Source organism: Anopheles bellator, chromosome X (assembly GCF_943735745.2).
Source record: "Anopheles bellator chromosome X, idAnoBellAS_SP24_06.2, whole genome shotgun sequence".
Taxonomy (NCBI): domain Eukaryota; kingdom Metazoa; phylum Arthropoda; class Insecta; order Diptera; family Culicidae; genus Anopheles; species Anopheles bellator.
The window spans coordinates 4,242,013-4,263,304 of NC_071287.1; the positions used below are offsets into that span (position 1 = coordinate 4,242,013).

Consider the following 21,292-nt stretch of genomic DNA (forward strand, 5'->3'; position numbering starts at 1 on the left):
GTTAAGGATGTTTTAAGAATTAATTAAAAATTTAATTAAAGAATTAGGATTAAGAACTTATAGACAAGACCGCAAATCATTACCAGGTGTATAAGCTTAAATCTGCTGTTTTAAACATATGGTTCTATCTGTCAATTTTGTCAATTTTCCTTCACGATTTTTGGCAACATTACCTTGTGTTGACATCAGGTAAATGATTTCAGGTCGAAAAAAAAAAATTTGTAGTTTGCAACCTATTTTGTCTACTTTTGTGCCTGAAAATGACGTTTCGCGGGGATTATTATTTTTCTGCTACCGCTTGAAGAAAACTGCTTCGCAATTGCACCAAATACTTGTCGGGACTTGTTTTTAGAAGATTACAGTGCTTTAAGAGCTTTAAAAAAATTTAAAATGGCGATTTTGGCATAACAAAGAAAGAGCATCGGAGGAGTCCAAAAAACGGACTTTCTGACAAGCACCTAAAACCTGATGAAAAGGTTAGTTCAGATTGCTGACTGACAACAAATGATCAATTTGAACCATTCATTGATCGAAAAACGATCAAAGAGCCGATTTTCTTATCAAAAATGGAGGCGCCTGGTGTCTCATGACCTGGCGCTTCCATGACTCTAAAAACAAAACTACTTCCGGATCATTATCACATCACTTGGATGGGAGCTGCTATCCCTCCCCGCGTGATTAACCAGACTTGGTTCTTTCCGAATATCATCCCTTTCTCATCGATGGGACGCGTATTGGCTGAGCAGCACTTCATTTGTTTACGAGGAAGTCGAAATTGGATGACTAAGTAGTTTACTTTAAAAAAAAGAAGAAATCTTTCGCTTGGGAGTCCACGATTTAGCAGAGAGGTGGGAGAAATGTATGTCTACCGAGGAAAAATACGTCGAATAATTTTTTTTGTTCGGCTTTCTATTTACAAAAAAAATCGTTTTTTTGCGACTAAAAAACAGTGGATTTACGCGGACGGCACCGACTGAGACCGGCAGCCGTTGAGCCGTTTACTCCAAGTACTGCGCCTGCGCGGGGTCCTGTCGGTGATCCAGTCGGCATGCGCATCACGCGCACAGATCGATCGTCCGCCAATGGCCCGCGTTTCGCAGCTCGGCTTTCTCGCGGATCTGGCTGGAACCATTGGAAAAACAGTCGTGGAACGCGCTGTGTCTGGAAGGAAGCACTCTGCCCCGGCGATCCGTCGGGGTTCGTTCGGTGATGAGCTTTCGGGGAGCGATCCTGCGGTACATCGTAGGCATCGTAGCCACCCGTACGGTGGTAGCGATGGCCTCCCAATCAGCCGCGCCCAACGCAATCGACGGCGCTGGGACTTGGGACTGCAAGAAAAACGACACGGCCAGCGGCTGTCGGATTCCCACCACAGTCAACTACCGTGTGCCACAGGCGGAGTTCGCCATCAGCTTCAACTGTGCCCGGGGGCCTATTGGCAGAAATCCGTACCACACGATGTGGTTCGGCAATGTCAACAGCTTCCATTTGAACGGTCGTGATGCGCACGGTGCCGGCACTGGTCTGCAGTACGTAAGCTTTCCAGCAAACGTGCTCCTGCTGGCGCTGGAGGGCTACTGTCTCGAGGTGCTGGCGGCCGGAGCGTTCACTGGTTTCGATCGCTTACACCGGCTCGAGCTCGGTGACAGTGTCATCGGAGAGGTCCGTAACGAGAGCTTCCAGGGGCTCGGCTCTGTCAGTGAACTGTTGCTGGTGCGAAATAGGTTCGCCCGTATGGCACCTGATGCCCTGCGCAGCTTGGTACGGTTGGAGCACCTGGACGTGCAGAATTGTAGCGGTATAAACTTCACGATCAGCCCCCTAGCAGCTCTAGCGACGTTTACTCTCGAGGACAGTGTAGTAGAAAATTTAACCTTCATCATCAATCCGATGCCTCCGAGGGTAAGGAAACTGAACGTCGTTAGTGTGCGCTCTAGAACAAACTCTTCGCTAGTAGTGGTACCGATGCCGGATGGCCCTAGTGAAGCGATCAGCTTGACGCTGGTGAACTGCGCTACGAACTACACCGTCGTGCGGAACTCCCCGCGGTTGCAGTCCATCAATCTGTCGCACAACCTACTGAACGAGCACAGCATCAGGCTGAGTAACCTACCGGCGTTGACCAGCTTGGTGGTGAGTCACAATGCGTTCGAGCAGCTACCGGCCGACATATTTGCGGTCGGACCGTCACTCGCGACTGTCGACATAAGCCACAACAAGCTGACGTCCATAGACCCGCGTGCATTCGGTGAAAACCCCACGATAGCTGCCCTCGATGTAACGCACAATGCCCTAGCGACACTCGGGGACCTCGCGGCCTGGCAACAGCTTCAACGTGTCATGATGGAAGGCAACCCGTGGGATTGTCTGTGGCTGCTGCGCAGCGCACAGTTCGAGAAGTTCAACTACACGGAACGCTCGCGTCAGGTGAGCGTATCAGGACTCGCCTGTGTACCGAGAAGTGATAATACCGCGAGGGACAGCAACATTACAGTCAACGCGTACCCCGTTGGTATGACTGTGAACTACGGGGCCAAGGTGTCTAAGGTGAAAGAGCTACTGTATCCTCCGGCACGGTCCGTCGTGATCATGGCCGTGGTCGCCATCGGAATTCTCGTCTCGAACGCGATTCTGCTGCTCTACAATCGCTACCGGCAGCGACAGTACGTGCCGTTCTACCGACGTACGGAGAAGCGTCGTCCGCTCTCCGACCGTCTCTGTCCGTCGGTTACCGAGAAGAGCACCTCGTTCCTGTACGAGTGCCCCATCCACTACGAACCACCGGATGCCGCAGCTATCGAGCACACTTACGAGGAGATTCCCAGCCACGGGTCGCCCGAGCCCGGCTACGACATTCTGCAGTTTGCCCCCATCGAAATGCAGCAACGTACTCATTGTAGCGCTGGTGACAGGGAAGACATCGTGTACGTTTAAAGTCGGTGCTCTGACAGCTTCCAGCTGTCAGCTGTCTGACAGGCGCGTGTGTGACAGAACGTAGGTGATCGAGAAGAGAGTGATCCGGTCTTCACTATAAGCTCACAGAAAGTGACAGTGATCCATTTTTGTACGGCTAAGAGTATGATACTTCTAATAAACCCAATACCCCAAACCCAAGGCGGGAAATCATGCTCATCAATCGTGTGTACCGGAAGTACACAAAGACGCGCATCCCGCAGCAACCGCAAGCTAGCCAGATGTTTCGAGCCCAGTCTTTCTGCCGCTGGCGCTGGAGAACTGGAGTGATGAATTATGCATTACTTACTTTCAATCTCAGCGTCATCCAGCACACTCTCGGCGCGGCACTCTCTCCTCTCGGCGCGGGCGCATTATGCTGCTGGTGATGATGTTGCCAGTGAAGAGGCTCAGAAACCGTTTTGCTGGCCTGTGGCAGCGGCAGCGAAATGCGGTTGAAATGCTTCGATACACGGGTGCGCGTGAATGGGCGAGAAATTGTGAACAAAACACAACACAAATGGAAATAGAAATGGGAAAGGGATATGGTTGCATAGGCAGGGGGGTGGGAAAAAACGTTGTCCAGAAAAATGTATCACTCAACGGTTCACTTCTGATTTGATTATAATTGCTCGCGATGGACGCGCAGCAGGAGTCACCCACACTTTCTACTGGCGGCCAATGATTACTCGGTTGTTCAATCAGTTTTGCAGTTCCCCGACAGAGGGCGCTGCAACTGTAGGGCTAAATTTCAAAACCCAAAGTATGGAGTGGTGTGAGTGGTGGTAGTAGTTGTTTTTTTGTTGTTGAACACTCTCATTTGAGTTTACATCATTGTTTAACATCATTGGTAACGGGTTCACAATGTTTGTTTTCCTCGCTATACTTAAATTATTCGTGGCGTTGCCGTTTGATAGTTACTTCGCCATGTTTGCAACGTATTTTCTGAATAATGACTATTTCAGTGTCATTTTTTTTTGGTAAAAAATCAAGTAACAGTGCTTGCTTGTGATAGTGTATGTGTTTTAAGTGAAACAGAAAAGGGATTGATAGAGGCACATAAGCAGGAGGGTGTAGCTATTCGAGAAATGGCTCGAAGAATGAAGAGATCCGATAATGTGATACGTAATTACTTACAGGATCCCAAAAGGGTATGGAACTGCGAAGCGTACTCCGAGAAAATCCAAGATGTCGATGAGAACCAAGCGGAACATTGTTAAATTGGCGTCAAATTCGACAATATCGCTATCAAAAATCAAATCTACACTGGAGTGTAGGGAAGCTATTCGCCAGGTTTTGCTAAAAAGCCCGAATATAACTCGAAATGTCCAAGGCACCAAATCTAAGCCTACTACACCAACAAAAACGTGTAGAATTTGCGAAACTGAACATGGCACGTCGGTGGTATCTTTGGGTTTTCTTCTGCTTTTTGAAGAGCATATTTTGTATCAAAAAAATCAATTTCTTTTTTCGGATTTTTTTTATTGTAGGTGATCTTTTCTGATGAAAAAAAGTTCAATTTGGATGCGCCGGACGGTTTAACAGGCTATTGGCGCGATTTACGCAAAGATCCGCAGTACTTCTCGACCCGTAACTTTGGTGGAGGATCTCTTATGGTGTGGCTTGGGTTTTGCTCTGCGGGCAAGCTCAAGCTGGCTTTTACATCTTGTAAAATGAACTCCAACGATTACATCCAGCTTCTACAAGACTGTCTGATCCCGTTTAAAGCTGCCCACCGCCGAAAAAAATTGGGTTTTCAGCAAGATAATGCTAGCATTCACACCAGTTCGACAACTAGAACATGGTTTGCTACCCATAAAATCGATTTGCTTGGGGGGCCAGCGCGAAGTCCGGATCTAAATTCAGTTGAAAATATCTGGGGAATATTGGTTAGACAAATTTATGCGGATAGGAAGCAATACAGCTCTGTTGATGAGCTTAAGGCATCCATTTTGAATGCTTGGGAGCAAATGGACCCAATAAATGTGAAAAACCTGGTTGACAAACAGAATTTTCCAAGTCATTTCAAGGCGATCAGGAAAGCCAACTGACTATTAAACCTCACAATAAATACAGAGACTTGAAAAAAAAACACACGTATTGATCATTTTATTAGGTGCGCTTATATTAATTGAAATCGGCCACGGAAGCGACGGTTGGTATCAGTTGCTTGGGATGCGAAAGGAATATTGTTTGTGGTTTTACTAGCAAACTGGAAAAACAAAAAAATTCTGTATATTATTGTGCCCCGAGCTGACCAGCTGAAGGCAAAAAATCGTGAAAAAAGACTTGATTTGCGGTAGAAAAAATACTTTTCTTCAGGACATGGTGCATTGTCGAAAGAGCATTTTGACAATTGCAAAAATCCCTCAACTAAAGTTCCAATTGTTGGACAATCCATCATGTTTAGCAGATTTGCCCCGCTTTTGCGATTTCAATCTGCTTACAATGACCTACAAAAATGCAGATGCGTAGAAAGCGGTTTTTTCATCGAATGATGAGGTCATAACCGTTGTGGGGGAACGTTGTTTGGATTCCTGATTCTCACTTCTGGGAAGGAATTAAGCAAGCGTGAATAATCGATGAAAACTCGATACCTCGATGAAATAATTTTCGTATAGCATTTTGGGAAGCGGAAAGACAGACTCTAGGTAGCCCCGTAGGACATTGACAGCTCAGGGTTCACTCTAAGGTAAGGTAGGGTGAGCAACTAAGACATCAAGACATTCGCTTTTCACATCGTTTTCTCGGCTGGCTGTCAGCGGCAGTCAGCTTATCGAGCGCAATTAGAAATTAATCTCAACCATCTCGGCAATCTCTTCGCCTCTTCGCTCCGGTGCCACCGGTGTGCGCTCCAGTTCGAATAAAGACATCAATCCAAGCGTCATAGCTCCCCCCCCCACCCGGGGTTTCCTCCGAGGGGTGCCCCCACTCCCAGAGGCGACTTCGACTACTGAATGCGCGCGCTTCGTGTAATTGCTAAAGTATAATACTGGGGCCAAAAAATAACGTGACGAATTACGATTTCGAACTTGTTTTTTTTAACTCAAAATTGGATCTTTATTATACCGAAATGTTTGATTACATAAGAGTACAGAGATATTCCACAATGGGATTGCAGCTATTTTATAATTTTAAAGTATCAAAATGATTGAAATGAAAATATTTCGATTAAAATCTATTTAGATTACACGTGGCATTGAGTCATTATATCATACTTATAACTAATAACTAATAACTACAAACATCTTACAACTAGTTAACTTTAAAAACATCAGTAAATTAGGTCTTTTATTGTTGGGTGGATAGAATTATTGCATCTATTGATTAGGCCTTCTTTTAGTTTGTTAATTTCTAACGATAGTCTATGCGTGCCAGCGAGGCTTAGGAGATTTCGAACTTGTGCGCATGTTCCAACAGGGAACAATGTACTCATTTCTAAGTTGACAGCACTGTCAACACCAACACCTGGACTGTGTCAAATCAACCAGCTAAGTAGTGTTTACGGTACTGCTCCCGCTTGTAAACTGTTGAATGAATGCTTCGTTTTCCATCCACCATGTCTCAACAGCGCAGTTCCAGCGCATCAGCACATTAACTAGCACAAGCTACACGTCAGTAAAATCAACGATTCGGTCCTCCAAGAAGTTCCAATCCGATCTTGACAGTCCCGCAGCTTCCCGGTGCTTGTTGGCCACCGTAGTACATTTCCCTTGCCCTTGGTTTTTTTTTGTTTTGGTTTTTCTTGCTGCCCCCCGCAATTACTCCGAGCGCGCACCACGGAACACACACACATGTACGGTGCACTTCTCACCACCGACACCAGAGGGCCGCGTCTCAACTCAGCTTTGGCCCCCCCGGGGCTTTGGGATTTGGCAAACTGATTGGGAATTGGAATAATAGAGCCGATGGCAGTTCGCAAGGGGGGTCGCAAGGGGGGCGAACGACGTACGTATACTTGGTCCAAGTCCAACTCCTAGTCCAGCCGTTGGCCCCCGCAACCGTTGGTAGCACCGAACCCCCGAGATGGTAGATGATAGTAGATGACTCACTCCAATAACTCCCACACCCCAAGGGGGGTAAGAGCGCGTGGACCAAGCGGAATGGTGGGGGGGTGGAGGAAAGGTCCGTGACGGCAATTGCTGCACGCACTAGGGGTAGCAGAAGCTACACGGAGAGAAGCCGCTGCCGCTGCCGATGATCACAGCGATGATGATGATGGTGGTGGTGATGGTAGCTGGGTTCCTGGGGCCGGTACGTTCCATTTTTCTATATATATAACACGGCCACCGTTTCACGGTTTCAGGTATTCGATTCCCTTCTATTGCCTAGAGCAGATCTCGCAGAACCCCTTACGTACCCCAACCATCCAGCGGCCAGTGTGTTCAGTGTGTGGAGCGAGCGTTCTGTTTGGGCGATTCTGGTCCGATTCTGGTCCGATTCCGGTCCAACGCTGCCGTGGACCCGGTGCTCTCCCGGTGCAGCTCAGCAATCCTCAGCCCTTCCCGATAGACCCTGGTGTGCCGTGTTTGCGTGAGGGGTGTTAGTTGTGTGTATTGGTTGTGTTTGTTTGACCTACAGTGAGAGCGTGGAGGTAGTGTGTTGGTCTCCTCCCGGGTCCTATCCCGGACACAACGCAAGCCAACAACATCCAACTGGTGTCATCTATCTGAGAGAGAGAGAGAGCGTGTGTCACTCTACTACAGCAATCAAATCTTGACCCCGTGCCCCATCATGCCAGGACGCCCATTATGGCAGGTAAGTTCCAGAGAGCGATCCAGCAGATCCCAGATCCCCAACAGTTTGGTCTACACCGATCAACGCAAGTCACGCAAGTTTGGGACTGGATTGGGTTTTGCGGGAATCTCCTCAGGCTTCACTCTCCGACCAGGGCGACCGACTAAGCTCTCGCGACGGCGGTATCCAGTCTGAAATGGGCAGTAGTCTGATCGGTCGATCGGTCTGCGGATCGGTTTTTCACACCTCCCGGGGGCGTCGAAAAAGGCCCCCGCCTCCCGCCAACACTTCAAGGTGGGCGCACGCGCGTGCACGCGGGATACTTCTTCACGGTCCGCCTGCTTCACCCGTTAAGGTGGTGTAAAATTAACGATAACACCGCACGAAAAAAACAAAACGAAGCGGGAACCTTCCAAAGAAATCTTCGTCGCTCGAGGGGGGGGGGGGGGGGGCGGATGTTTAGCTGATGGCTGGGCTCCGGGAGAGCGGGGAACTACGCACGCGTAGTTCGTGAGCGTCGCGCATCATCGGTGGAGCGCGCAGCTGCGCAGGAGTGTGCTGCGCGGAGTGCGATCTGCATAAACGCATCTAGGGCGCGCAGTTTTCCATTAAAAATATGCATTTCCAACTGGGTGGCGGGGGGTGGGGTGGGGGCAGGCGGTGGGAAGTTTAATGGATGGCCGAGGAGTGACTTAGACGAGCGGATACGTTAGCGTTGCGTTGCGTTATTTATTGGCTGCCATTGGCATCGACGCTATCGGGGCTATCTTCCTTGATGAGTCTGCACGGCCTCTCGTACGATGCTATGAGTGCGTGTGCACGGGTGATGTGAAACGTGACAAGCCCATCAGCTGGGCTGGGTGCTGATTAAATTTCCCTCCGTCCGGCCGCCAATATCTTCGATTCGATCTGATGCGCGTCCCAATCGAGTGAGTGGTGCGGTAGCAAAGGAGAAAAAGAAAGGCGACGACGGGTATATGCAAGAGAGCCCCGATATACCCCGTCACGGATGGGTGCGACCCCCGAGCATAATGTGGTGCATCCGTGCGATGATGATGATGATGATGGTGGTGGTAATGCTAATAGGCCCACGAGAGGGATTTATGGTAACGGCGGCCGATTATACGAATGGCGACTCGCGAGTGCGTCCGAATCCAACCGAATCCTCAAGCAGAGTTGCGGAAGGGTCCGGCGGCACCCTGCCCGGGCCGTGGCCACCCGAACTGCTGGAAAAAAAACTGAAGGTGCGGCCAAATGCAGGTCAAGGCAATGCAGGGTCGGCGTAAACTGTGTTAAAAATAGCCCCACACTAGGATGACGCACTGATCTCTCCTTTCACTCTCGTCCTAAACTAGGGCAATCAATGTGTCACCCTCGTTTGGAACCGGTGGGTTGTTCGGGATTTTATAGGAGTGTTTTTTCCTTTCAATGTAAACACATTTTTCATACGCTATGAAAATATTGTTATCGAACACACATTGAGGTCAATGTCAATGATGGAATTTGGAATTTTGGATGGAATGCTGGAGTTTTGCATATGAGAAAATGAAAATTAAAATCATCTCTCTAAAAAAGTATGGTTAAATGTGGACTGCATTGTTAAGCATTTATTTTCATCGCGTCAACCTGTTCTAAAACACGCATCGCGTTTTAAAGGGTTTTTTCTGCGCATCTCTTTGTAGCCTTCTCTAGCTCGAAGCCGCTTCAAGCGATTTGCAGCTGGAACGGATTGCCAATTAGATTTTAGAATCCCAAAAATTAAATTTAATGAAAAATGTACGCTTGCAATAGTCCAGCGTCCTTCTAAAAATCTTTCTTAAAATAACTGCTAACGGTAAGACTGAAAGAGCTGGTTTCCAGAAAGTTTCTTTGAAGTACGATAGAGATAAAAAAAGCTCTATTTGAAAAGTAAATCAAACAGGGCTATAGCGTTCCGATGGACGGGTTCCATTTTTGGCGCTGTATACGGAATCTAACTTTCCCTCGTTCACATACATTTTAGGCGGTGTGCACATTGCCGACGGCTCTGACCCTGTTGAGTTATAACTGAAAATTTGTCTCAGGGTCGCATGATACCTAGAAGGCAGCTCGCCGGGACCCAGTTCCCGATTACTTTGGCGCGCATCGAACGGCAGCATCCGACGCTGTAGGAAATCTGTCTTCGCTAAGTTCGCCTGGAAGGGTTGAAATCCCGCATTCTCAGACAGATATGTGCGCCAAATCAAATTTCCTCGACTATCACGAAGCACGAAGACTTTCCTCGACTATCCGTCAACAGCGCGTTCTTTTCAAATGCTACGTTGCTAATCCGATCGGATATGTTTAAAAGTCGATTGCAGGAAAACTCTCGAGTATTTCGTTGACTTAACTGTCGTTCGTGAGATGTACCGATCAATTCAAACGCGGCGTTCTCATCGCAACCGCATTAACAAGTTGTTCGCGTTTTGCTTTCATACTTTACCAGGCGAACTCAACCGAGCTGGTAGCAGTCTTGCCCTCAATGCCCGGTGAAGGTGCGAGTGAGAGAGTAAACTGCGCTCTCGCTCACGCATCGAAACAGGTTCTGAGCAAATGCGACCGAAAGCGAAGAGGGAGATAGCTTGCGCCTGTGAATCGCTTGCTAGAGGTGGGCATCGCTCTAAAAACTAGTTGCTAAAATCATCAGTTTAAGGGCCTCCAACCACACATTAAGCAAATTAAGCAAATAATTATACTAAGACAACAATTATGACCAGCGATTTCTGGTCCGATGTCAACCTACGATGTGTTTTTTTGCGGTATGGTTGAGAAAGCCAGCAAAAAAGCCCTTCGTCGCTTGCGAAAACCGAGCTGGCCATCTCTAGTCTGTGCATTCTTTGGTTGTTGGCTCCGCCCACCAAGGTGAACTACCGGAAAAGAGTGTGCTGAGCATGGAGCCTGGTATCACTTTCGTTCCTTCTGATCCCTGACAACGGAGAAACTTACCAGCAAAGTAAACCGACTGCACCGTGCAGCGTAGTGGATTACGACAGAGTTAAGGATGTTCTCATTCGACAAACCGCACCGAAGAGCACTTTCCTTGAACCGACCCCCACCTTGGTGGTTGGTGGCAATCGAACCACTAAATGGGCACCTACGTATTTTCTCTTTTTATTTTATAAAAATTCCTGTTGTTAAGAAAACGGCGTTACAAATGAACTTTTTGTCATGTTCATTGCAGAGGTGCGTTGCAAATTGTTTGATTTCTTCAAATGATTCGAACTGCTGAACAGCTAGTCTATGCAGCATTGTTTGAAGAAAGGGTATTACGAAGGAGCAATGTTTAGGCGAATGTATTCTTTGAACAACCTGTTACTTCCACATCTGGTATACCGCTATTGCCAAACGATATCGGGAAACCTAATTTTTTAACTTTTTTTTGTGATTTCCATAGAAAGTCATCTGTGTAAATTTACACGTCAAAATAGTAATTAGTGTTAAAAGATACTTCTTCGCTTTTATAAGATTCAACAGAGCATCTTCTGAGGCTATACAAAATCTGTCCTCCCGGACAGGCAGCAACGTGCGCCTGGACGCGTCGAAAACCCGCGCATGCGCAAGCAGTTTTAAATTTTATTTTTTAACCTTAGAAGAACGGGCCAGGCTGCAAAGGCAGTTGCCCCATCAGAAGCGCTACCTACCGGAGGACATGCTGCCCTGGTACCGATGGGCACAGTACGAACACTTTCCTGTTCGATCATGTTTCGCGCAAATCCCGCGTCGCACGCTGCTCGGCGTTGTTAACTCCAGCCGGAAAGGAAAACGGAAACAATTTAAAAAACAAAATAATAAAGGCTTTTTGATTTATATAAGTTCACGATACTTTTTGGCAATTGCAGTGTTTCTTACGTACACCTCTTAATTTTCGGTTGAACCATTCGACTATTTCATAGGATCAGACGAACAGGCTTTTCGGAATGGTGCTAAAGCATGGCCCACTTAGAATCGGGAACAATGGCATGATTTCTAGCAGCGCATCTGGTGGTCGGATTTCAAATGTGATGATAGTCATATCTTTAGTAAATATTCGACTTTCAGTGCTGAAAGTTTCATCTTACTACGCGCAGTTTATGGAAAGTTATGCTTAATTGAACTCGAAAGAAGAAAAATAATTCTGCACAATCACGTCGAAAACACCACGTGGTTTACTTTAAAAATCTCAAAAACACAAAAATTCGTAAATCAACTATATATGCTGTGCTTTACCGTTGACCGTGACGAGGTACAAAGGATGCTTGCTTATGGACGACGAAACATACGTGATAATGAATTTTGAATTGCTTCCTGGACCAACATTTTATCTTACAACGGCACGCGGAGATGTTCCCTTTAAGTTCAAATTTGTATTCGCCAATAAATTTGCACATAGGAAAATTAATGACATGGCAAGGATTTTGCACCTTTGGACGGAAATCAAGGTTTTCATCACAAACACGATGATTAACTCGACTTTGTACAAGAAAGAGTGCCTCAGAAAGCGAGTTCTATCATTTATTAAGTCACACAAAGGTCCGGTTAAGTTTTGGCCTCTGATTTGACAATAAGGTGGATTACTTCGCAAAGGATATCAACCCACCAAGTTGCCCTAGACTTCGCCCAATCGAAAATTATTGGGCAACAATCAATAGGAAGTTGAAGAAGACTGAAAAGGTGATGCGGAATGCCTGATGAAATGCTGATGTGGACCAGAAGATTGTGCAGAAAATTTTGGCGCGCATTCCAAAGGAAGTTCGTGATTTCATCCGACGACCGACATAATAAATTGCTGAAATTTTTCTCTTAAAATACTTTCAATTTGACGCCTTGATATGTTTCCTAAGTCAAACCAACCCCGAGATGCAATGCAATTGCAATGCAATTGTTCCCGATTCTGACTGGGCCATGCTTTAGCAGCTAACAATGAGGACCTGAGAGAAGATCTGCTCTTTGAAATAATTCTGTCGGAGCAGTGCAAACACATTATGAGCAGCGAAAAGCATCATCGTTTTTTAATCGACATATGATTCCCCACATGTTGGAAATTTGCTTGATGACATTATCAATAACGATAATAACGATAATAATGCTACTGACTACGGCCATCCTCTCATTTACTTCGGTTCACTATGTGTGTTGTTTTATTAATTTTAAGTTTCTCTTCCATGTATTTCAACCATCTGCTAAAAAGGTACACATATCCTTGTTCAAGTGATCAATGGCTTTATCTGGCTTATCTAAAAAAGCGAAGAAACGATGGGAAAGAACCACGAAATATCTCTGCCCGCTTCTTGACACATCAAGGCGTCAAACATGGCTAAAAATAAACGCCAGCTGGACGCAGCCCATGTGCTACCGCCGATGAGGTTGTGGTACGGAACAATGTTTATTTACAGTTTAGAACACTCGCCACCCACCGCCGTTGCGACACCACCGTCGTTGCGTTGTTCAAGTCGCTGTGCGCGGCAGATCCGCAACGAAGTAGTCGGCCGGTAGCTGGTGGAAGATGTTCTGCATGATCGTCAGCAGGATGTCCTCGATCGTCTTCGCGATGATCGGCTTGAGGGCCTCCGAAACCGGGCGCCAGTTGTCGTTCAGGTACTGGTTGGTGCTGTCCTCGAGCACCTTCACGCCCTCGAAGAGGTTGCCCATGTGCAGCCGCAGCCCGGAGATGGTGTAGTCCACCTTGGTGGCGGTGACGTTGTAGAACACGTGCCCGCCCCACTCATAGAGCGAGGTCGTGGTGCGCATGATGATGTCCATGCCACCTAACGACGGGACCCGGGGCAAGCAGATCGATTAACGGGGGCGCCTAGGTCCGGGTGGATGTTCCTACTTACTCGGCTCGAACCAGCACTTGCCGTGCCCGTTGAGCGGAATGACCAGGATGCGGCCCTGCATGTGGTAGTTGCCTTCCAGCCGCATCTTCGGCAACCGGATGTGCGTTTCCCAGCCGTAGTCCTTACTGCTGACGCTGCAAAGCCGCACGGTGGCGGTAGACGAGAAGCATTAAGTTACAACACACGCGGTAACGGTGACACCTAACTCTATTACGTACACGTTTCGCACCACCTTTGTGCTGGCGAAGCCGGTGACCACCACTTTCGAGAGCGAGGCATTGACACTAACGGGACCGTCGCCCTGTAAGATGCGTATTTTGGTGATCTTCATCGGATCGATAGTTCCTACATGCTCGAGCCCTTCGATGCCTACAACGAGACGAAGCGAACGTATTAGGGTGGTGTAGATGCCAGCCCGCCAGCCGTCCGGTTGGATTTGTGGTGCTTCTCTCAGATTCAGCCTGTCTCTATGTTGGGGGGACCGGTCTACTGTAAACACGCTGTAGCTCGCCAGGGCAAGCGAGGACCAGTTACTTGCAACGACCTGTAACTGTACCCATTACCCATTGACCGACCGTTTTCCGAGCGAACCTAAACAGCAGCCAGCAGCAACTGTCGTTGATCGTGGTTGAGCCGCGCTTAACCTTGGCCGGGCCGGCCGAGCATGTCAACATTGTGCGCGTTTACGGCCGCTACCAGAAGAAATACTGCGTCGATCCGGGGAACTCGAATCTACGCCCCACCTCCACAGCAGCACCTCACGATTGAGGTTAAGAACGCACGCACGCGCATTGGCACAGCGATGCACAGCGTGCACCGAGCTGCTCAGCGACCTAGAAAGCGTCTTGGAGTCACCATTCACGTGCGCGTGGGAAAACTATAGGGTGATCCATCGAGTGCTTTGGGTTTTAAACCCACGATTACTTGACTTTTTAGTACGCCAAACGTCATTGTGGAAATTGTAAACGTTTGTTAATCTGGGAAATGACCGACGGAATGTTGGCTGCTTCTTCGCGCGAAAGCTGAAGCGAAAACCTTGGACGCGGAATGTTTCGCGGTTGACTAGCCCGCCGCCAAAAGTGGTGGGTCGCGCTCTTGAGTGGTGCGTTCTACTCTCTCTCTCTCCCTCGCTCCCTGTTTGGTTTATTGTCGATCAGGTAGGTTGTTGGGGCTGATCCTGGATAGGTGTGGAAGTCGTCGTTTACCTGTCACCAGCTTATCGAACAGTCCTTGCACCGATTCGGTCGAGCAGTTCACGAACTGCGGATCGGAGAAGCGGCACGTTTTGATGAACTCCGCTACACGCGTTCAGGATCATCGTGTGGTGACGGGAACCGAGAAGAGAAAACAGGAAACATTAAGCTGACACCGGAACACGATTAGGGCGCGCTAGGGTTGGGGGTGTTCCCAATGGGTATGCCTACGCTTGGTGCTATCGAACGCGGCCCGCCCGGAAACTGGCGGCACTGCGGCAGCGATGATGATCGGGACGACGACGATCGCCAGGAGCTTCCACAGCGACCTTCGCACCACCCGGCGGCTGTTGCACGTTGCGAAATGGTGGTTCATGGTTGACGACCGGACCGGGCCCGAACAGGCGAACGTTTCGAAGCTGGAAGGCCGGGCTTTCGCTCGCTTTTCGACACTGCCGCCCAAACACGCACGCACGCACACACTGGGGGCTCTAAGCTAACAAGAAGTCTAGGCAGCGAGTCTAGCGAGACACCTGCAGAACTGTGGACGGTTTGATTCTGAAAGCACCCGGCACCACCGGGGGCCCCGGGTTATATAAGCTTCTGTTGCACCGGGTGTAGTAGTGGCTGGCCCCCGGCTGGGCCGGCTGGGTCACCTGTCATCCGCGAACCACCACCACCGCACACTGCTCCGTGAGAGGTTAGGGGTTCTAGCCGCCCGGCACACCGGTTAGTAGCCAGGTGGTACGTCGAGTAGTGCCAGTCACTTCACGCACTGTGTGAGAGTTGAATTATAGTAGGTGGTCGCCGGTCGCCACCACGCGTGCTGAAGGTGTATTGGTGATTGGTGGGGCAGGAAGCTCCGAGAGCCAGCCGCGTTCAACGAGAGCTAGGAGCCCGTAATTCTAAACGCACGGGGCATCTGCAAGTCACCGGCGCCCTAATGGTGGCCTCCCTGCAACACCCACCCACAACCCCACGGGTGTTTTATGGTCCGATAGGGTGATTCCTTCCAGGTGTTTCGCTTTTAAACTCACGATTTTGTGGCTGTCAAAACGACAAAAATGTAAATAAATAAATGTAAACATTGACGATTTTGACATTTGCGCTCTACACGCTTGCGGAAAAAAATGGGAAAATGAACCATATTTTTCTACGAAAATGAACCGTAACCGTCGTCGTAAGTAACCTGGTGTTGGTTCTTCGGCGAAAACCGAAGCTGAAACGAAAAGCTAAAGCGCCGCAACCGACAACAATCGACATTTAGCACGACCGGAATCCCCCCCGGAACACACTAGAGGGGGCGGGGCGGGGGCACCCTATGCATATTCCCACCGCCCCCACACGTTAAACCCCCCGGCCGAAAAAAAGGTCATCCGCATGCAGCTATGCAGCGGCAGCTGTTACCCGACACACTCACGCAGTTTCCGATTGCCCCGAAGACGCAGCGCGCATTGGAACCACAACGAATGGGCTTCACCAGACGGGGAGAGGCACGCAGGGTTGGGCACCGGTGCAGCAGCAGCAGCAGCAGCAGCAGTAGGGGGGTATTATGCAACCCGTGCGTGATGTGATTCCACCACCTCCCACAAGAAAGCATGAGTTGCTTCTGCTTCTTCTTCGCCATCTGATCGTCATCCCATCCCCGGCGATGGTGGGCGATGAGCACATCTTGCTGCTGTTTATGCTGAAGGGGGGGTAGCACCCCACACCCCACACGCATCCACCCCGTTCGCAGGGTTCTATTCTCTCTTCTAACCGAACCACCTAACAGATAGCCTCCGCGATTCGTTCGCTCCGTCCATCCGTGACCGGGAGGGAGAAGGGGTGGGTCGTGGGAGTGGTCAGCCGTGTCCGACAGTACACCCAGTTATTAGCCGGATCATTAGTCGGTAGTAACAATGTTCACTAGGGGGAGGGGAAAAAAGAAGAAAAAACCTTACGCAAAACACAGCACACACATCATCGAGAAGCTTCGAACCTGTTATTGATCTGGGCGACAAAACCCTTTAGGCAATCGATCCCCCCCCCCCCCCGCCCCTGAGGGGAGTCGAAAACCACAACACACTCGGCCCCATAGCCCCCTCCAAGTAGAAAAGCCCCCCCGAGGAAGTCCAGCAACAGCAAGGTTGGGCGGGCAACCCGTTTACCCCTGGGGTGGTGGTCGGTCACCCATTACTTACCTCTGCGGGCCCGGACATCCAGTCAGAAAGGAACACGAGATTGGCGAATTTTTAAGTAGACAATTCGAAATTTATTTTCGTTTGTCAGTGTACACATCGTGTGTGTACACACGCGCTTAATGTAGCGGAACCGATACACAAAAAAGCACACTCTACAAGTAGAAGTGTAATTAATACCCACCGCGGGAGGGGATAACCTTTGAGGGGGGTAAGGGGGTGCAAGCAAGGGTAGTAATCAGAGGGATGCAGCTACCGCATCAGCTGACGACCCAGAGAATACTAAAAAAAAAAAAAAGGGTACTACAAACCGACAACGCCAGCACGCACGCCCCGCTAATAGGCGCGCGCGCGCGCGCGCGTATTACGGTCTAAAATTAAAGATGACGCGAAATGGAAAAGTTGGAAAATGGAGAATGGTGATGCGGGTGGGTGTGGTGATTTGTGATCGTGTGCAGGGGGTGAAGGACACCCCTACATGTGGCGCGTATTGCCGAACGAACCCTGGCCGGCCTGCGTGGCGCCCTTGTTGTAGCCCATCTGCAGGTTCAGTTCGCCCTCGGAGGCACGCAGCTGCTCCTCGGTGAACGTGCGCTCGTTCTTCTCCGCCATCTTCGGTCCGAGTGTCGGCCCTTCATACTCCGGATGCTTCTGAGTCTGAACAAAAAAAAAATGCGAAAAATTTCACGTTAGTACGTACGAGAGAGGTGGGTTAGAGGGGGTTAGTTAGGGGGGTCCAGCAGCCCCGTGGAAGGAATACTTACAATTCTGCCGAGTGCGTACAGGCACAGCGTGACCTGGGGGATGTTACGGCGCTCGAACAGGTCGGCCGTCTGGAAGATTTCTTCCTGCGGCACCCCGTACTCCTTGATGGCCGTCTGGAACCGCTGCACGTTCTCCATCAGCTGGAAGTTGGTGCCGGTCTCCTGGATCTTCTTGACCGAGTTCGGGGCCAGCTTGTTGATCAGCTTGCACAGCACCACGCCATCCTTCAGCACGTCCTCGTAGACGCCGGGTGGAAGGGGCTGACCGAGCACATCACCGATCCACTTCAGCACCTCCTCTTCCTGCTCCTTATTGCGGGGCTGTTGTGTGAGAACAAAATAAACTATTAGTAACGAGTGAAAACCCGATCTTACACGCTCCCTCTATCCCTATATCCACTATATATCTATCTAACGTGGTCGTCAGCAGCACCAACGACGACAACGGCTCTAAAAATAATTCGGCGGCGCCTTCCATCAACTCGGAACACTCGCTGGGCAATTAATTTCTCCACAACGGGGCGGCCCCCACCCCATTCATCCCATCCTGGCACACGCGCCGTTCAAAAAGTTTCGCGATTCCAACGCGGAAGGGTTCACACTTCACGGGTAGCTGGGGCCGGGGCACTTCCATTTTGGGCCCCACGGATGGTCGTTTCTCCAGCAGGGCCGGGCCTCTGGCACCGCCACCGCCGCCGTCTTCGTCGTGGAGCTCTCTCCAACGGAGGTGTGACCGATGGGGGGATGGGGTCAATGCCCGCGCAATCCATCACCTATCAGCACTGTTCCAGGCGCACACATTTTGTAACCAAAAACAACTCTTCCTTTCCACTCCACTTCCTTTCCACAGCACTCCTAAGCCCAAAAACAACCACCTGGCTGGCTACTTACCGCCATATCGCTGGTTGATGGAGTTGATGGCGGTTTGTGTTTGGTTACGAAAACCCGACGTGTTCTTCGACGAGAACGGATCGCACACACTCGTTATCAGGCACCACACCACGCTCCCTCTGGATAGTTCTGACCCTTTTTTTCGGGGAACACAGCACACCTAGAGACTCACAAAACACGCTAATTCAATAGCCGCTGGAGGTTAGGCTTTCCCCGACCGGGCACAGAAGTCAAAGAACTCCGAATGTGAGAGAGAGGGACTCGCAAAAGCCAAATGCGCCGGAGACGGTGCAACTTCGACCAAATTTGGAAACAGACTGATACTGACGTGACCGATGGCGATCGACTTTTATACTGTTTGAGTTTAAATTTTGAGTTCGCTCGGTGTCCACTCAGGGGCCCGTTCGGGATCCACTCGGGCCGTGCCTCGTGAGTCGCTCATCCAGCGCGACATCACATGCCGGAGTCACCTGCATATATCTATATATATATATGTCCTATATATATTTATATGTATAAATGTCAACAAAACTATATATAAATATATATATTTATATGCATATAGAGAGACAGAGAGCGCAGATGTAGGTGAGTAGCGGGTGGTAAGCAGGTGTTAAGCTAGTCCTGTCTAGTCGCCTGAGCGGCGAGCGCCGAGAGATGAGAACGTGGGTGTGTGGAGCATGAGTATCCTTCATGCGTGTTGGGTGTGAGAGACGCACGCGCACCTTGCAGTTTGGACTCGTAAAGAGCCGCGCGCCTATATCGAGCGTGCGCGAGCGTGGATGCGTCCTTGAAATGAACCTTTCCTTTCCCGCGCCCACTCTTTTCAATTCACGGAAAACTCGACGGTTTCCGCACGTTCGGCGCGGATTAGATGCGAGTTTTCGGCTGCACCTCACGATGAGGCAATCATCAACATCACTCTTGATCCATCGGGCACACTGGCGCTCATTAATTCGCGGGGAAGGGGTAGGGGAGGAACCACAACAAAAATAACAACGGCTACGCTCCTGAATTGAGCTGCATCGCCGGCGACGGCACCGTGACGTCAGTGGCTGGATGATCGGTCCGTGTGGTCCTCTCATGACATCACGCCACCGGCTTCCGCCGAAAGCGCTCCAATGTAGGCCGGATGCTATTGAAGGTGCTTTGATTTTCTCGTTTTCCCGGTATCGCTTCGTCCAGCATATCAGGCGATGGTTCGGTTCCAAGAAAACCGTCTCAACCCGAAGGGACAATCTTCTGTTGCTTTCTTCTCGAACTAAGGCTACTATCCTTGGTGATCGTTCTACGAATTACTTCCATGTTCCACGTTCCACGAAATCGTCTCGACCCGAAGTGACAATCTTCTGTTGCTTTTTCCTCGAACTAAGGCTACTATCCTTGGTGATCGTTCTACGAATTACTTCCATGTTCCACGTTCCACGAAACCGTCTCGACCCGAAGTGACAATCTTCTGTTGCTTTTTCCTCGAACTAAGGCTACTATCCTTGGTGGTCGTTCTACGAATTACTTCCATGTTCCACGTTCCACGAAACCGTCTCGACCCGAAGTGACAATCTTCTGTTGCTTTTTCCTCGAACTAAGGCTCACCTTGGTGGTCGTTCTACGAATAAGACCGGACAGCAGAAATTGAAATTCATACTAATTATGACAACAGACTATTTTCGTTGCTAATGTGCAGGTGCTACATTCTAGCGACTTTGTTGCGACATTCGGACGGCGCACCATGAAGGCGGGTGAAAACATATCGCGAGCCTACTTCCGGTGTAAGCCGTAAAGGCGTCGCACGAGTAAGAAAAAGACAGGAAAGACCACGTACAGGACACGCGAGCTGTTGGTATTGGTCGCGTGCGTCGGTTTCATTTTCGCGAAATCGCGAGCTCATCCGCGCATCTCATCCGCGCATGATCCATTTCATGCAACATACAAATCCAGAGACAAACAAACCCATGAGCGGAGAGAGCCCACCGGTGGATTGAGATCCCGAACACCCACCGTCCGTACTTTCTCAGCACCGATTGGAGATGATCTTTGGACTAGAAAAGCCTTAACCCGACCACTCAACGGATGTACTAAAGACTGTCGACTTGAACTAGATCGAACCAATGCCGCCGATTTCAACGATGGCTCTATCTCTCTATCCTGGCATCAACGGTGCTCTCTCTCTTTCTCTCTCTCTCTCTCTCTGCTAGGTGGCTGGGAAGCGAGATCGGGATCAGGAACGCGAAGCACAGCATTGGATCGAGACGGTGATCGGCGAGAAGTTTCCGGCCGGCCACCTCTACGAGGACTGCCTGCGGGACGGCATCATCCTTTGCCGGCTCATGAACCGCCTGTCGCCGGGCATTGTGCCGAAAATCAACACTTCCGGCGGCGACTACAAGATGATGGACAACATTAACCAGTAAGTTGGCATGGGTTAAGCGACATTAGACCACTGGGGCCACTGGGGGTGGGGTCCTCCTTACGGATGCAATCCCGAGCGCGATCTATTTTCGCGAGTGCAAATCACACACCCTGCGTACATTGATATATTGCTCTATGCTGCAGTCTGTGACGATTATTCTGCTTCTTTGCACTTCTTCTAGCCACAAAAAATGAATGCGCCGCGAATGCCAAAAACGCGAGACGCGCTTTCGTTTCGAATCCGTTTCTCGTGAGTCGCTCGCTCTTCAGCGCCTCAAATTCCGTTTTGCATTGTTTCCGACCGGGCATCGACCGTACTCAAAACGACGCTC

At 49.6% G+C, this 21,292-nt stretch overlaps 3 protein-coding genes across 3 annotated transcripts in view; 1 reads left to right on the plus strand and 2 right to left on the minus strand.

Moving 5' to 3' along the window:
- The first annotated feature begins 7,373 nt into the window (after positions 1–7,373).
- Positions 7,374–21,292, plus strand: part of LOC131213319 (muscle-specific protein 20-like) — a 25,362-nt gene continuing 11,443 nt past the window's right edge. Inside the window, exons 1-2 of the mRNA XM_058207338.1 lie at positions 7,374–7,710; positions 20,747–20,958. Of these exons, the coding sequence (XP_058063321.1) occupies positions 7,687–7,710; positions 20,747–20,958 (236 nt within the window). The 5' untranslated portion in view covers positions 7,374–7,686. The remainder of the gene's footprint in view (positions 7,711–20,746; positions 20,959–21,292) is intronic.
- LOC131213760 (protein takeout-like) lies at positions 12,912–15,540 on the minus strand. Its single transcript, XM_058207876.1, has 5 exons — positions 14,948–15,540; positions 14,729–14,821; positions 13,742–13,892; positions 13,524–13,657; positions 12,912–13,451 (listed from the first exon to the last, which is right to left on the minus strand). Exons 1-5 carry the CDS (start codon positions 15,090–15,092, stop codon positions 13,132–13,134), a joined length of 843 nt encoding a protein of 280 aa, XP_058063859.1. The 5' UTR covers positions 15,093–15,540; the 3' UTR covers positions 12,912–13,131.
- LOC131213762 (muscle-specific protein 20) lies at positions 16,985–18,892 on the minus strand. Its single transcript, XM_058207877.1, has 3 exons — positions 18,552–18,892; positions 17,661–17,981; positions 16,985–17,553 (listed from the first exon to the last, which is right to left on the minus strand). The coding sequence occupies exons 1-3, from the start codon at positions 18,555–18,557 to the stop codon at positions 17,371–17,373; spliced, it is 510 nt and encodes a 169-aa protein (XP_058063860.1). The 5' UTR covers positions 18,558–18,892; the 3' UTR covers positions 16,985–17,370.